General features: G+C 56.0%; 1 protein-coding gene across 3 annotated transcripts in view; it reads right to left on the bottom strand.

Moving 5' to 3' along the window:
- vap (vascular associated protein) overlaps positions 1-14,629 on the bottom strand; it is a 59,331-nt gene that overhangs the window by 27,756 nt on the left and 16,946 nt on the right. For 2 of the 3 annotated variants that reach the window (XM_086000092.1, XM_086000094.1), the window contains exons 3-6: positions 8,852-14,560; positions 6,207-6,322; positions 4,376-4,434; positions 82-245 (exon numbers count right to left, since the gene is read on the bottom strand). In XM_086000092.1, the coding sequence (XP_085856218.1) occupies positions 82-245; positions 4,376-4,434; positions 6,207-6,322; positions 8,852-14,560 (6,048 nt within the window). Of the gene's footprint in view, positions 1-81; positions 246-4,375; positions 4,435-6,206; positions 6,323-8,851; positions 14,561-14,629 lie in introns of those variants that run through there. The other variant, XM_086000095.1, reaches the window with a different exon arrangement.

Below are 14,629 nucleotides of genomic sequence, written 5' to 3'. Positions count from 1 at the left end.
TTGTCCTCCTCTCCCCTCCATGATCAGGTGTGTGTGTGTTTAGAGAAGGTGGGGTTTGTACAGTTGTTTGGTGATAATTACCTGTGACATACACTCTCACCACCCGGGCTCCGCCAATCTCAAACCCGCCAGTGATCTTGTCGCGCAGGCCGGTGATATTGAAGATCGAGTCGGGGTCCAGCAGATAAGCTTGAATTTCCTTCGCACTGAAGACAGCGTCGAATTCAATCAGCACGCTCCCCGCACTGCGACAACAGGATGGTGAAATAAGACAAGAGCCGGGAACAGACACACACACACACACGGTGTCCACAGGGAACACACACACACGGTGTCCACAGGGAACACACACACACACACACACACACACACACAGTGTCCACAGGGAACACACACACATATAGTGTCCACAGGGAACACACACACACACAGTGTCCACAGGGAACACACACACACAGTGACCACAGGGAACACACACACACACACAGTGTCCACAGGGAACACACACACATATAGTGTCCACAGGGAACACACACACACACAGTGTCCACAGGGAACACACACACACACACACACAGGGAACACACACACATATAGTGTCCACAGGGAACACACACACACACACAGTGTCCACAGGGAACACACACACACAGTGACCACAGGGAACACACACACACACAGTGTCCACAGGGAACACACACACACACAGTGTCCACAGGGAACACACACACACAGTGTCCACAGGGAACACACACACACACACAGTGTCCACAGGGAACACACACACACAGTGTCCACAGGGAACACACACACAGTGTCCACAGGGAACACACACACACACAGTGTCCACAGGGAACACACACACACACAGTGTCCACAGGGAACACACACACACACAGTGTCCACAGGGAACACACACACACACAGTGTCCACAGGGAACACACACACACAGTGTCCACAGGGAACACACACACACAGTGTCCACAGGGAACACACACAGTGTCCACAGGGAACACACACAGTGTCCACAGGGAACACACACACACACAGTGTCCACAGGGAACACACACACACACAGTGTCCACAGGGAACACACACACACACAGTGTCCACAGGGAACACACACACACAGTGTCCACAGGGAACACACACACACAGTGTCCACAGGGAACACACACAGTGTCCACAGGGAACACACACAGTGTCCACAGGGAACACACACACACACAGTGTCCACAGGGAACACACACACACACAGTGTCCACAGGGAACACACACACACAAGTGTCCACAGGGAACACACACACACACAGTGTCCACAGGGAACACACACACACACACACAGTGTCCACAGGGAACACACACACACAGTGAACACACACACACACACACACACACACAGTGTCCACAGGGAACACACACACACACACACACACAGCGTCCACAGGGAACACACACACACAGTGTCCACAGGGAACACACACACACAGTGTCCACAGGGAACACACACACACACAGTGTCCACAGGGAACACACACACACACAGTGTCCACAGGGAACACACACACACACAGTGTCCACAGGGAACACACACACACACACAGTGTCCACAGGGAACACACACACACACAGTGTCCACAGGGAACACACACACACACACACACACAGCGTCCACAGGGAACACACACATACACACAGCGTCCACAGGGAACACACACACACAGCGTCCACAGGGAACACACACACACAGTGTCCACAGGGAACACACACACACACAGTGTCCACAGGGAACACACACACACACACACACACAGCGTCCACAGGGAACACACACATACACACAGCGTCCACAGGGAACACACACACACAGCGTCCACAGGGAACACACACACACAGTGTCCACAGGGAACACACACACACACACACACAGTGTCCACAGGGAACACACACACACACAGTGTCCACAGGGAACACACACAGTGTCCACAGGGAACACACACACACACAGTGTCCACAGGGAACACACACACACACAGTGTCCACAGGGAACACACACACACACACACACAGTGTCCACAGGGAACACACACACACACACACAGTGTCCACAGGGAACACACACACACACAGTGTCCACAGGGAACACACACACACACAGTGTCCACAGGGAACACACACACACAGTGTCCACAGGGAACACACACACACAGTGTCCACAGGGAACACACACACACACACACACAGCGTCCACAGGGAACACACACACAGTGTCCACAGGGAACACACACACACAGTGTCCACAGGGAACACACACACACACAGTGTCCACAGGGAACACACACACACACAGTGTCCACAGGGAACACACACAGTGTCCACAGGGAACACACACACACACACACAGTGTCCACAGGGAACACACACACACACAGTGTCCACAGGGAACACACACACACACAGTGTCCACAGGGAACACACACACACACAGTGTCCACAGGGAACACACACACACACAGTGTCCACAGGGAACACACACACACACAGTGTCCACAGGGAACACACACACACACACAGTGTCCACAGGGAACACACACACACACAGTGTCCACAGGGAACACACACACACACACACACAGCGTCCACAGGGAACACACACACACACACAGCGTCCACAGGGAACACACACACACAGCGTCCACAGGGAACACACACACACAGTGTCCACAGGGAACACACACACACACACAGTGTCCACAGGGAACACACACACACACAGTGTCCACAGGGAACACACACAGTGTCCACAGGGAACACACACACACACAGTGTCCACAGGGAACACACACACACACAGTGTCCACAGGGAACACACACACACACAGTGTCCACAGGGAACACACACACACACACAGTGTCCACAGGGAACACACAGTGTCCACAGGGAACACACACACACACAGTGTCCACAGGGAACACACACACACACAGTGTCCACAGGGAACACACACACACAGTGTCCACAGGGAACACACACACACACACAGTGTCCACAGGGAACACACACACACACACAGCGTCCACAGGGAACACACACACACACAGCGTCCACAGGGAACACACACACACAGCGTCCACAGGGAACACACACACACACACACAGCGTCCACAGGGAACACACACACACAGCGTCCACAGGGAACACACACACACAGTGTCCACAGGGAACACACACACACAGTGTCCACAGGGAACACATACACACACAGCGTCCACAGGGAACACACACACACAGTGTCCACAGGGAACACACATACACACACACAGCGTCCACAGGGAACACACACACACACAGTGTCCACAGGGAACACACACACACACAGTGTCCACAGGGAACACACACACACACAGTGTCCACAGGGAACACACACACACACAGTGTCCACAGGGAACACACACACACAGTGTCCACAGGGAACACACACACACACACAGCGTCCACAGGGAACACACACACACACACAGCGTCCACAGGGAACACACACACACACACACACACACAGCGTCCACAGGGAACACACACACACAGCGTCCACAGGGAACACACACACACACACACAGCGTCCACAGGGAACACACACACACAGCGTCCACAGGGAACACACACACACAGTGTCCACAGGGAACACACACACACAGTGTCCACAGGGAACACATACACACACAGCGTCCACAGGGAACACACACACACAGTGTCCACAGGGAACACACATACACACAGCGTCCACAGGGAACACATACACACACAGTGTCCACAGGACACACACATACACACAGCGTCCACAGGGAACACACACACACAGTGTCCACAGGGAACACACAGTGTCCACAGGGAACACACACAGTGTCCACAGGGAACACACACAGTGTCCACAGGGAACACACACAGTGTCCACAGGGAACACACACAGTGTCCACAGGGAACACACACAGTGTCCACAGGGAACACACACAGTGTCCACAGGGAACACACACACACACAGTGTCCACAGGGAACACACACACACACAGTGTCCACAGGGAACACACACACACAGTGTCCACAGGGAACACACACACACACACACACACACAGTGTCCACAGGGAACACACACTGTGTCCACAGGGAACACACACTGTGTCCACAGACAATATCCCAGACACACTGTATTCACACAATATCCTAACGATGGAGACACCGGTAGAGAGTATTAATGATGGAGGAAAGGGGGAGGATTAATATTAGAAGTTCTGGTAAATGCCAATTTTGGATGGATGAAAGGACTCTCAACACGAGACTGCATGATGAGTAAATCAATGAGTTTAACATTAATCACCTGAAGTGTTTAACCAGCAACTGCTGAAATCCAGGAACTTTCTTATAAAATGGAGAAACCTGCAGAAAATTGGATGAGTAAATTTAAATTGATCTCAATTTCCTAAAAGACGATGTAAAAACTCGCAGTGTGAGCAGGTTCCCCGAGACACCCGGTGTGAGCAGGTTCCCCGAGACACCCGGTGTGAGCAGGTTCCCCGAGACACCCGGTGTGACCAGGTTCCCCGAGACACCCGGTGTGAGCAGGTTCCCCGAGACACCCGGTGTGAGCAGGTTCCCCGAGACACCCGGTGTGAGCAGGTTCCCCGAGACACTCGGTGTGAGCAGGTTCCCCGAGACACTCGGTGTGAGCAGGTTCCCCGAGACACCCGGTGTGACCAGGTTCCCCGAGACACCCGGTGTGAGCAGGTTCCCCGAGACACCCGGTGTGAGCAGGTTCCCCGAGACACCCGGTGTGACCAGGTTCCCCGAGACACCCGGTGTGAGCAGGTTCCCCGAGACACTCGGTGTGAGCAGGTTCCCCGAGACACTCGGTGTGAGCAGGTTCCCCGAGACACTCGGTGTGAGCAGGTTCCCCGAGACACCCGGTGTGAGCAGGTTCCCCGAGACACTCGGTGTGAGCAGGTTCCCCGAGACACCCGGTGTGAGCAGGTTCCCCGAGACACCCGGTGTGAGCAGGTTCCCCGAGACACCAGGTGTGAGCAGGTTCCCCGAGACACTCGGTGTGAGCAGGTTCCCCGAGACACTCGGTGTGAGCAGGTTCCCCGAGACACCCGGTGTGAGCAGGTTCCCCGAGACACCCGGTGTGAGCAGGTTCCCCGAGACACCCGGTGTGACCAGGTTCCCCGAGACACCCGGTGTGACCAGGTTCCCCGAGACACCCGGTGTGAGCAGGTTCCCCGAGACACTCGGTGTGACCAGGTTCCCCGAGACACTCGGTGTGACCAGGTTCCCCGAGACACTCGGTGTGAGCAGGTTCCCCGAGACACCCGGTGTGACCAGGTTCCCCGAGACACTCGGTGTGAGCAGGTTCCCCGAGACACCCGGTGTGACCAGGTTCCCCGAGACACTCGGTGTGACCAGGTTCCCCGAGACACCCGGTGTGAGCAGGTTCCCCGAGACACTCGGTGTGAGCAGGTTCCCCGAGACACCCGGTGTGACCAGGTTCCCCGAGACACTCGGTGTGAGCAGGTTCCCCGAGACACCCGGTGTGACCAGGTTCCCCGAGACACCCGGTGTGAGCAGGTTCCCCGAGACACTCGGTGTGAGCAGGTTCCCCGAGACACTCGGTGTGAGCAGGTTCCCCGAGACACCCGGTGTGAGCAGGTTCCCCGAGACACTCGGTGTGAGCAGGTTCCCCGAGACACCCGGTGTGACCAGGTTCCCCGAGACACCCGGTGTGAGCAGGTTCCCCGAGACACTCGGTGTGACCAGGTTCCCAGTGATCGTCACCCTCCATTGGCGTAAGATAAACCAGAAGGTTTCCCCTGGTCCGTGAATGCTTAGTTTACCCACACTGCTTAGGAAATTGGTAACCTGGGAACTTAAATAAGGTGAGCAGCGATTGGCCACTCAGAGCATCGAGAAACAGCTGATGAACAGCGGTGTTCCGGTGTAACCGAGTCTCGCTGTGACCACACACTCGCTACATCATCGGGCACAGGCTGGGGTCGGGAGGAGACCAGGGGCCTGTGTGAGTTGTCCGAGAGTTGGGGAGCAGGCACATCACACAACAGCACAATTACACTCCGCCTCAGAATACCGACACTACTGCGGGACAAGCTGACTGGGCCGAGAGATTTATGGGAAGGGGCGTGATTTGGAACCCTCACTTTGTGTGTGAAATCCTGGGCCAGGTTCTGGTATACTTCAGATGTCGGATCTCCCAAGTGTAGGGTGAAGCTCATGTTCAGAACGAGTTTTGTTGGAATCTTCACAGTGGCACCCTCTGGAAGAGACGGCAAGTTAAAATTCTCATCCTCGTTTTCAAATCCCTCCATGGTCTCGCCCCTCCCTATCTCTGTAATCTCCTCCAGCCACTCGACCCCCCCCCCCCCATCTCTGTAATCTCCTCCAGCCACACGACCCCCCCCCCCCCCCCCCCCGAGATATCCGCCCTCCTCCAATTCTGGCCTCTTGAGCATCCCTGATTATAATCGCTCAACCTTTGGCAGCCGTGCCTTCTGTTGCCTGGGCCCCGAGCTCTGGAATTCCCTCCCTAAACCTCTCCGGCTCTCTCTCCTCCTTTAAGACGCTCCTTAAAACCGACCTCTTTGACCAAGCTTTTGGTCACCGGCCCTAATATCTCCTTACGTGGCTCGGGGTCAAATCTTGTCTGATAATCGCTCCTGTGAAGCACCTTGGGACGTTTTACTACGTTAAAGGCGCTATATAAAGGCAAGTTGCTGTTATTTGGGGTGAAGCTGGTGACATTTGTAACAATCTCTGAGAAACTCTCACTCTCCTCCCCTGTACTGAGGCACTCGGCACTAAAGGGACCAAGTTACTGGATAAAAGAACTTGTATTTTTAGGCACCTTTCACGACTTCAGGACGTTCCAAAGTGCTTTACTGCCAAGGAAGTACTTTTGAAGCGTAGTCCCAAACTAGGGGCCATAAATATAAGATAGTCATTAATAAATCCATTAAGGAATTCAGGAGAAACTCCTTTACCCAGAGAGTGGTGAGAATGTGGCACTCGCTACCACAGGGAGTGGTTGAGGCGAATTGCAGGGATACATTTAAGGGGAAGCTAAATAAACACACGAGGGAGAAAGGACTAGAAGGATACGCTGATGGGGTGAGATGAAGAGGGGCGGGAGGAGGCTGGTGTGGAGCAGAAACACCGGCACGGACCAGGTGGGCCGAATGGCCTGTCTCTGTGCTGTACATTCCGGGGAGAAAAGTAACCGAAAAAGGGGTCTGACCACCACAGAACTTGTTCTGAAATATTAATATTCAGCGGCAGACAACCGGTCTGTCTCTGTCAGCACCTCAGGCCCTGTCTGTGGAACATCTGACTGAAGCCTGGGGTTTGCTGACTGGCTGCTGTCCAGCAACAGGGCTGTTTTATTGATACGACCGTTGGAAGCTTTGACCATTTTTCCACATCAACATTTAGACTAAACCCTGAGCAAAGCTCGTACCCAATGGCCGGAGATGGAACCCAGGACTTGTTGTGATTTCCCCTCCACTGCCAGTGTGGTCTCTCTGATAAACCCACTCCCACAAACCGTCCACTCTCTCCCTCCAGGAGGCACCCACTCAAACCCCAGCTGCCGCCCCTGCCCTTTGAATTTATCCAACTTTCGACTGTTCCCAGTGCTTCCCTTCTATATCCCACTTTCCAAGTTTCTATCCTCTATATCCCACTGTTCCCAGTGTGCCCCCTCTATATTCTACAGTTCCCAGTCTGTGTCTCTATATCCCACAGTCGGAGGTGCCGTCTTTTGGATGAGACGTTAAACTGAGGCCCCGTCTGCTCTCTCAGGTGGATGTAAAAGATCCCATGGCACTATTTTGAAGAAGAGCAGGGGAGTTCTCCCCGGTGTCCTGGGGACAATATTTATCCCTCAATCTACATCACTAAAACAGATTATCTGGTCATTATCACATTGCTGTTTGTGGGATCTTGCTGTGCACAAATTGGCTGCCGCGTTTCCTACATTACAACAGTGACCACACTTCAAAAGTACTTCATTAAAAAAGACTCATTTCTATAGCGCCTTTCACAACCACCGGAAGTCTCAAAGCGCTATACAGCCAATGAAGTACTTTTTGAAGTGTAGTCACTGTTGCAATGTGGGAAATGGGGCAGCCAATTTGTGCACAGCAAGCTCCCACAAACAGCAATGTGATAATGACCAGATAATCTGTTTTAGCGATGTTGGTTGAGGGATAAATATTGGCCCCAGGACACCGGGGAGAACTCCCGCCCCCTGCTCTTCTTCAAAATAGTGCCCTGGGATCTTTTACGTCCACTTGAGGGGGCAGACGAGGCCTCGGTTTAACGTCTCATCCGAAAGAAGGCACCTCCGACAGCGCAGTGCTCCCTCAGCACTGCACTGGGAGTGTTAGCCTGGATTTGTGCGCTCCGGTCCCTGGAAATTATTAGCTAAAAACTGATGCGGGACGTCCTGTGGTTGTGAAAGGCGCTGTAGAAATGAAGGACTTTCCTTTCTCTATATCCCACTGTTCCACAATGGGACTATGTTGATGTCGCTGTGTCACTAACGGTGTCCCTGGACACACCCCTGGACAATTCTAGTGAAGGTAACTCGGGAAACCATCCAACCCCACCCCCCACTCCCAGTCTCTCATCCAACCCCGGGGAATGAATGGTTCTGACTACGTTTACAATCGCCCCATGTAGATTGTCGACGCTCCCCAACACAACATGCAGAGAAACTCTGGCCCAGGGTCGGAGGTTAGTTCTGACCATTCGAGCCCGGGATTGGTCAGTTGGTCATCAAGCTCACCTTTGATCAGCGGCAGCTGGTTCTCCACGATGAAAATCTGTTTGCGTCTCTCTGTTGGAGTGAAGGATGGGACTGGGTCCATCGTCTGGCCGTGTGTGCTCGGTGTGTGTTGGTGCACCGTGCTTTGCACGGCTCTCTCGGGCTCGGTATTACCGGCTGCCGAAGTTGGTCTGAGACGCGGGTCAACGCGAGGCTGCAGCGGCTGGGATGTTAGCATCAGTGACGCCAGCGTTCCGATGACCGGGGTGGGCGAGGTTACAGAGGCGTCATCCCCACTCAGTGTCCAGCTGTTGGTCCTGCTTGGTGTCCAGCTGTTGGTCTTGCTCGGTGTCCAGCTGTCGGTCCTGCTCGGTGTCCAGCTGTCGGTCTTGCTCGGTGTCCGGCTGTCGGTCTTGCTCGGTGTCCGGCTGTCGGTCCTGCTCGGTGTCCAGCTGTCGGTCCTGCTCGGTGTCCAGCTGTCGGTCCTGCTCGGTGTCCGGCTGTCGGTCCTGCTCGGTGTCCAGCTGTCGGTCCTGCTCGGTGTCCGGCTGTCGGTCCTGCTCGGTGTCCGGCTGTCGGTCCTGCTCGGTGTCCGGCTGTCGGTCCTGCTCGGTGTCCAGCTGTCGGTCCTGCTCGGTGTCCAGCTGTCGGTCTTGCTCGGTGTCCGGCTGTCGGTCCTGCTCGGTGTCCGGCTGTCGGTCCTGCTCGGTGTCCGGCTGTCGGTCCTGCTCGGTGTCCAGCTGTCGGTCCAGCTCGGTGTCCGGCTGTCGGTTCCGCTCGGTGTCCAGCTGTCGGTCTTGCTCGGTGTCCAGCTGTCGGTCTTGCTCGGTGTCCAGCTGTCGGTCTTGCTCGGTCTCCAGCTGTCGGTCCAGCTCGGTCTCCAGCTGTCGGTCTTGCTCGGTCTCCAGCTGTCGGTCCTGCTCGGTCTCCAGCTGTCGGTCCCGCTCGGTGTCCAGCTGTCGGTCCCGCTCGGTGTCCAGCTGTCAGTTTTGCTCGGTGTCCAGCTGTTGGCCCCGCTTGGTGTCCAGCTGTTGGTCTTGCTGGGTGTCCAGCTGTTGGTCCCGCTCGGTGTCCAGCTGTTGGTCCCGCTCGGTGTCCAGCTGTTGGTCCCGCTCGGTGTCCAGCTGTTGGTCCCGCTCGGTGTCCAGCTGTTGGTCCCGCTCGGTGTCCAGCTGTTGGTCCCGCTCGGTGTCCAGCTGTTGGTCCCGCTCGGTGTCCAACTGTTGGTCTTGCTCGGTGTCCAGCTGTTGGTCTTGCTCGGTGTCCAGCTGTTGGTCCCACTCGTTGTCCAGCTGTCGGTCTTGCTCGGTGTCCAACTGTTGGTCTCGCTCGGGGTCCAGCTGTTGGTCTTGCTCGGTGTTGAGGTGGTGGGAATCCTATGAGTTGTCACTGATTTGGGTATTGTTGTAACTGATGAAAGAGATGTTGCTCCTTGAGGAGAATCTGAGGACCCCGAGGTTGGGACAACCCCAGGACTGGTTGACACTGTCACTAAATCAGACTGACTCCAAGTCCAAAAGCCCTCAGTGGTGGTGGAGTGTGGAGCAGCAAGCGTGGGCAGCATTTCCCTTTGCCACCGTTCACTTACCCCGGGCTCAGCTGATTGTGTGACACTGGGCCCGGGAGAACCATCATCAGGCAGTGATCCCAACTGGAGCGTCCCAGATGAGGGAGGTCCCACACTGGCTGCAAGCTCTTCAGAAGAAGAAGCTGGAGAAGGAGGAGCTGTAATCTTCATATTGATGGTGGTTGGCAAGGCTGGTTCCTGGCTATCTGAGACACCAGCATTTATGAAGGAGCTGCCAAGTGTTTGTGAGTTCCCTGTGCCTGTTTGATCTGACAGTGGTTGAGATGCTGTCTCAAGGGTGGGTGGAGATGGTCGAAGCGGTGCCAAGTTTGTCACTGAAACAACATCAGAGTAGGTCAGCGCGGGGAGCAAAGGAGACGGTGGGGACCTGGTATCAGATTGGGTTTGATCCAAGAATCTTGGAGTAAAGGGTGGTGTCCCCGAGGCAACCGCTGATCTTCCCACCTCGGTCACCTCCTGGAAAGTTTGGTTCATTGCTGGTGCCAAGGTCTCTCTGAGTCTCTCTGCAGCAGACGTTTGTGGCTTGATGGTCCTTCCTGAAGACGATGTTGGTTCATCAGATCTGGGCTTTGTGGTTTTAGTTGAAGTCGGAGTGAGGGTTCCTCTGGTACTGGTCAGTGATGGGGACCCCTCAGAGACTGTTGAAGATCTACCTGGCAACCATGTGAATGACAGGGTGGTTGGAAAGATCGCTTGGGTTGGAAGGTCCATCTCGTTGGGCGGAGATGTACTGTGGTCAACTTCAATAGGTGGAGGAATTACGTTTGCTGGTGGGCGTGGTTTGGTGGGCTCTGGTGCAGGTGTTCTTGGGTTGAAGGTGGATGGGACTCTGTCCCTAGATACAACGTTAACCTCGGTTGGAGGCTCTGCCATATTTTCCCCTCCAGAGTCTGCTGGTGAACTGGTTCCACCCTCGGACCAAAGGGTTTTTCCAGAAGGTTCTGTGGTAACCATTGTTTCTGTAACGCTGCCACGGAGAGTATTCATTCCGCCGCCGTCCTTTTCGCTCCCTGACATCTCAGAACTGGCCGCGATTCCTGAACTGGTTTTAGCCCGCGGGGTAACCTCTAACCTTTGGCTGTGAGTCGCCAAGACCCTGGTCATTCCATCCTCGGTGAAGGTGAGCACCGTCACATTCTCACCGCCCTCCATCACGGTGTCTCCAGCACCCACAATCCCAGCCCCCCTGCCTGTAAGACCGCCATTATCCCCAGTCACCTCACTCGCCGTCGCTTCACCTCCACTCCCATCAACGGAAACGGCAGAGAGACTCGCCCCCGGGGTGAATGAAACGGAGCTGGGGATTCCGTTAGTGGACGCCGCCCCTTGTGTTGCGAAGGTATTTTTGTCCGTTGCTGGTAACCGTGACCGAGCCTCCTGGGTCATGCCGGCACCACCCAGAGAGGTAACTGCTGAAAGTATGTCAGAGGGACCGACACTGCCGCTGGGTCCTGACTCAGAGCTCAGTGTTTCTGTGTCTGTCTCAGGGCCATTAGTAACTTCCTGTACTGGAAGGTTTGAAGAATGGGTCATCGACTCAGGAACTTCAAACACATTCCAGGACCCGGACACTGGTTTAGTTATTGCTCGGATGAGAGCTGAAGTAATGGTCCCATCAAAGTCTGATGAAGTGTCTTTGAAATCTAACTTCCAACGACTGGTATCAAGCTGATTCACCGTCCCTGCCACTGAACTCATCTTGAGATTGTTTGTGAGATTCTGTGTGTTTGTATTTTGAGCAGGGAGCGATTCTGATGCAGGAATGTCAGTGGCCCGAGAGACGAGAGGCACATCTTGCTCTGACTCACTATCCTGTTTCCTGTCTTGCTCTGACTGAGTTGTGATAAGCTCACTGGAGCTGGCAGGGAGGGAGTCTTGGTCCTGGCGGTCAGTCCATGCTGTACTGGATCTCTCCACCCTGATCGCAGAGTCACTCCCCGGGGACATCTCCGCCGCCCCCTTGTTGGCCAGATCACTTAGACGGGTAGAAAGGTCGTGGGCTGGAGTCTCCGCCTCTGCCTCGTGCCATATCGGGGGCCCGGACCCTAGCTCAACCTCGCGGCCTGCCGAATGATGGTGGTCAGGCGGGTAAGAGCGGTCCCGTTGGCCGCTCCTCCGCTGACCGTGGGGAACCTCAGCTCCTGAATTGCTCGGGGAGACATTAAACGGCGTCGCCACTGACGGTGGAATCCTCACTGCTGATTGGGCCGTTGACACTCGGTCAGTTTTTGGTGCCGTTGACACTCGGTCAGTTTTTGGTGCCGTTGACACTCGGTCAGTTTTTGGTGCCGTTGACACTCGGTCAGTTTTTAGTGAAGTGCCCGTTACAAGTTCTCCTCCGGTCTTTGGGTGGGCTTTTGACCTCGGTGAAGGACTGGCCGGGCGGGTATTGGCATCACTTCTGGTGTCCACATCTTCTTCACTCGTGTTCACCTCAGGAGGCCCCAGTGTCCAGGTGCCAGTCAGCAGAGGCTGTTGCCCTGAGCCGGACTCTGTGTCTGACCCGGGGAACACACCCCAGGGTCTCTCCGATGGGTCCAGGGCAGGGGGGCTGCTCAGTTTGGTCCTGCTTTGGCTCATCGCGTTCTCCTGGTCTTCAGTTTGAGGAGCTGAAGATGGAGTTAATGAATTCTTCAAACTTGATAACCATGCATCGTTGATCATGGTTATATTTTCAGCTACGAATAGAGAGAATGGACTGGGAGTGGAGCCGGAGCTCTGTCCGGGAGTGGAGCTGGAGCTCGGTCTGGGAGTGGAGCTGGAGCTCGGTCCGGGAGTGGAAACGGAGCTCGGTCCGGGAGTGGAGCTGGAGCTCGGTCTGGGAGTGGAGCTGGAGCTCGGTCCGGGAGTGGAAACGGAGCTCGGTCCGGGAGTGGAAACGGAGCTCGGTCCGGGAGTGGAAACGGAGCTCGGTCCGGGAGTGGAGCCGGAGCTCGGTCCGGGGGTGGAGATGGAGCTCGGTCCGGGAGTGGAGACGGAGACGGAGCTCGGTCCGGGACTGGAGACGGAGACGGAGCTCGGTCCGGGAGTGGAGACGGAGACGGAGCTCGGTCCGGGAGTGGAGACGGAGACGGAGTTCGGTCCGGGAGTGGAGACGGAGACGGAGACGGAGCTCGGTCCGGGAGTGGAGACGGAGACGGAGCTCGGACCGGGAGTGGAGACAGAGACGGAGCTCGGTCCGGGAGTGGAGACGGAGACGGAGCTCGGTCCGGGAGTGGAGACGGAGACGGAGCTCGGTCCGGGAGTGGAGACGGAGACGGAGCCCGGTCCGGGAGTGGAGACGGAGACGGAGCCGGAGCTCGGTCCGGGAGTGGAGACGGAGCCGCAGCTCGGTCCGGGAGTGGAGACGGAGCCGGAGCTCGGTCCGGGAGTGGAGACGGAGACGGAGCTCGGTCCGGGAGTGGAGACGGAGACGGAGCTCGGTCCGGGAGTGGAGACGGAGACGGAGCTCGGTCCGGGAGTGGAGACGGAGCTCGGTCCGGGAGTGGAGACGGAGCTCGGTCCGGGAGTGGAGACGGAGCTCGGTCCGGGAGTGGAGACGGAGCTCGGTCCGGGAGTGGAGACGGAGCTCGGTCCGGGAGTGGAGACGGAGCTCGGTCCGGGAGTGGAGACGGAGCTCGGTCCGGGAGTGGAGACGGGAATGGGGGCGGGGTTTGGGGTGGGGGCGGGGTTTGGGGTAGGGTTGGGGGCGGGGTCTGCAACTGCAGCAATTGTAAAGTTTGCAAGACCTTGTGAAATACCAGATCTTTCTGGGGAATTCTGTGTTTCCAGAGATTCGGGATGGAGTGCGGCTCGCGAAGCTGACTGGGAATCCCGTGCTGCTGGGATGTCTCCCGGCTCCGAGTCAGTTCGAGTCCCCGGTCTTTGATCCGAAGGACGGGCTGGGAGTTTGGGATGACTGGGAAACCGGGAAGATTGATGAGTCAAGAGAGGTCCCCGTCTCTCCCGCGAGCTCGGCGTGCTGGGGTATTCCGGAATGATTTGCTGCCCATGTCCAGGCGAAGTGGGAAAGATCACGGCTTCTCCCCGGCTGAGGTCCGCTTGCTGCCCCTCTCCCCAGGCGGGGGAAGGTAATGGAATCGCAGTCTGTGCCTCCAAGGCTCTTGTGTCAGTCCCTCTGCCGTCATCATCTGGCACAAACACTAGGGATGAGAATAAAACGTGACTGAAATTCTATCAGCAGAGCCTGGCACTCAGATACCTGGCTGGAA

The sequence above is a fragment of the Somniosus microcephalus genome, chromosome 11 (assembly GCF_052327205.1).
Source record: "Somniosus microcephalus isolate GS21.2 chromosome 11, FLI_Smic_1.0, whole genome shotgun sequence".
Taxonomy (NCBI): Eukaryota; Metazoa; Chordata; class Chondrichthyes; order Squaliformes; family Somniosidae; genus Somniosus; species Somniosus microcephalus.
The sequence above is the reverse complement of the archived record's forward strand: the minus strand, read 5'-3'. Positions and strand labels throughout refer to the sequence as shown.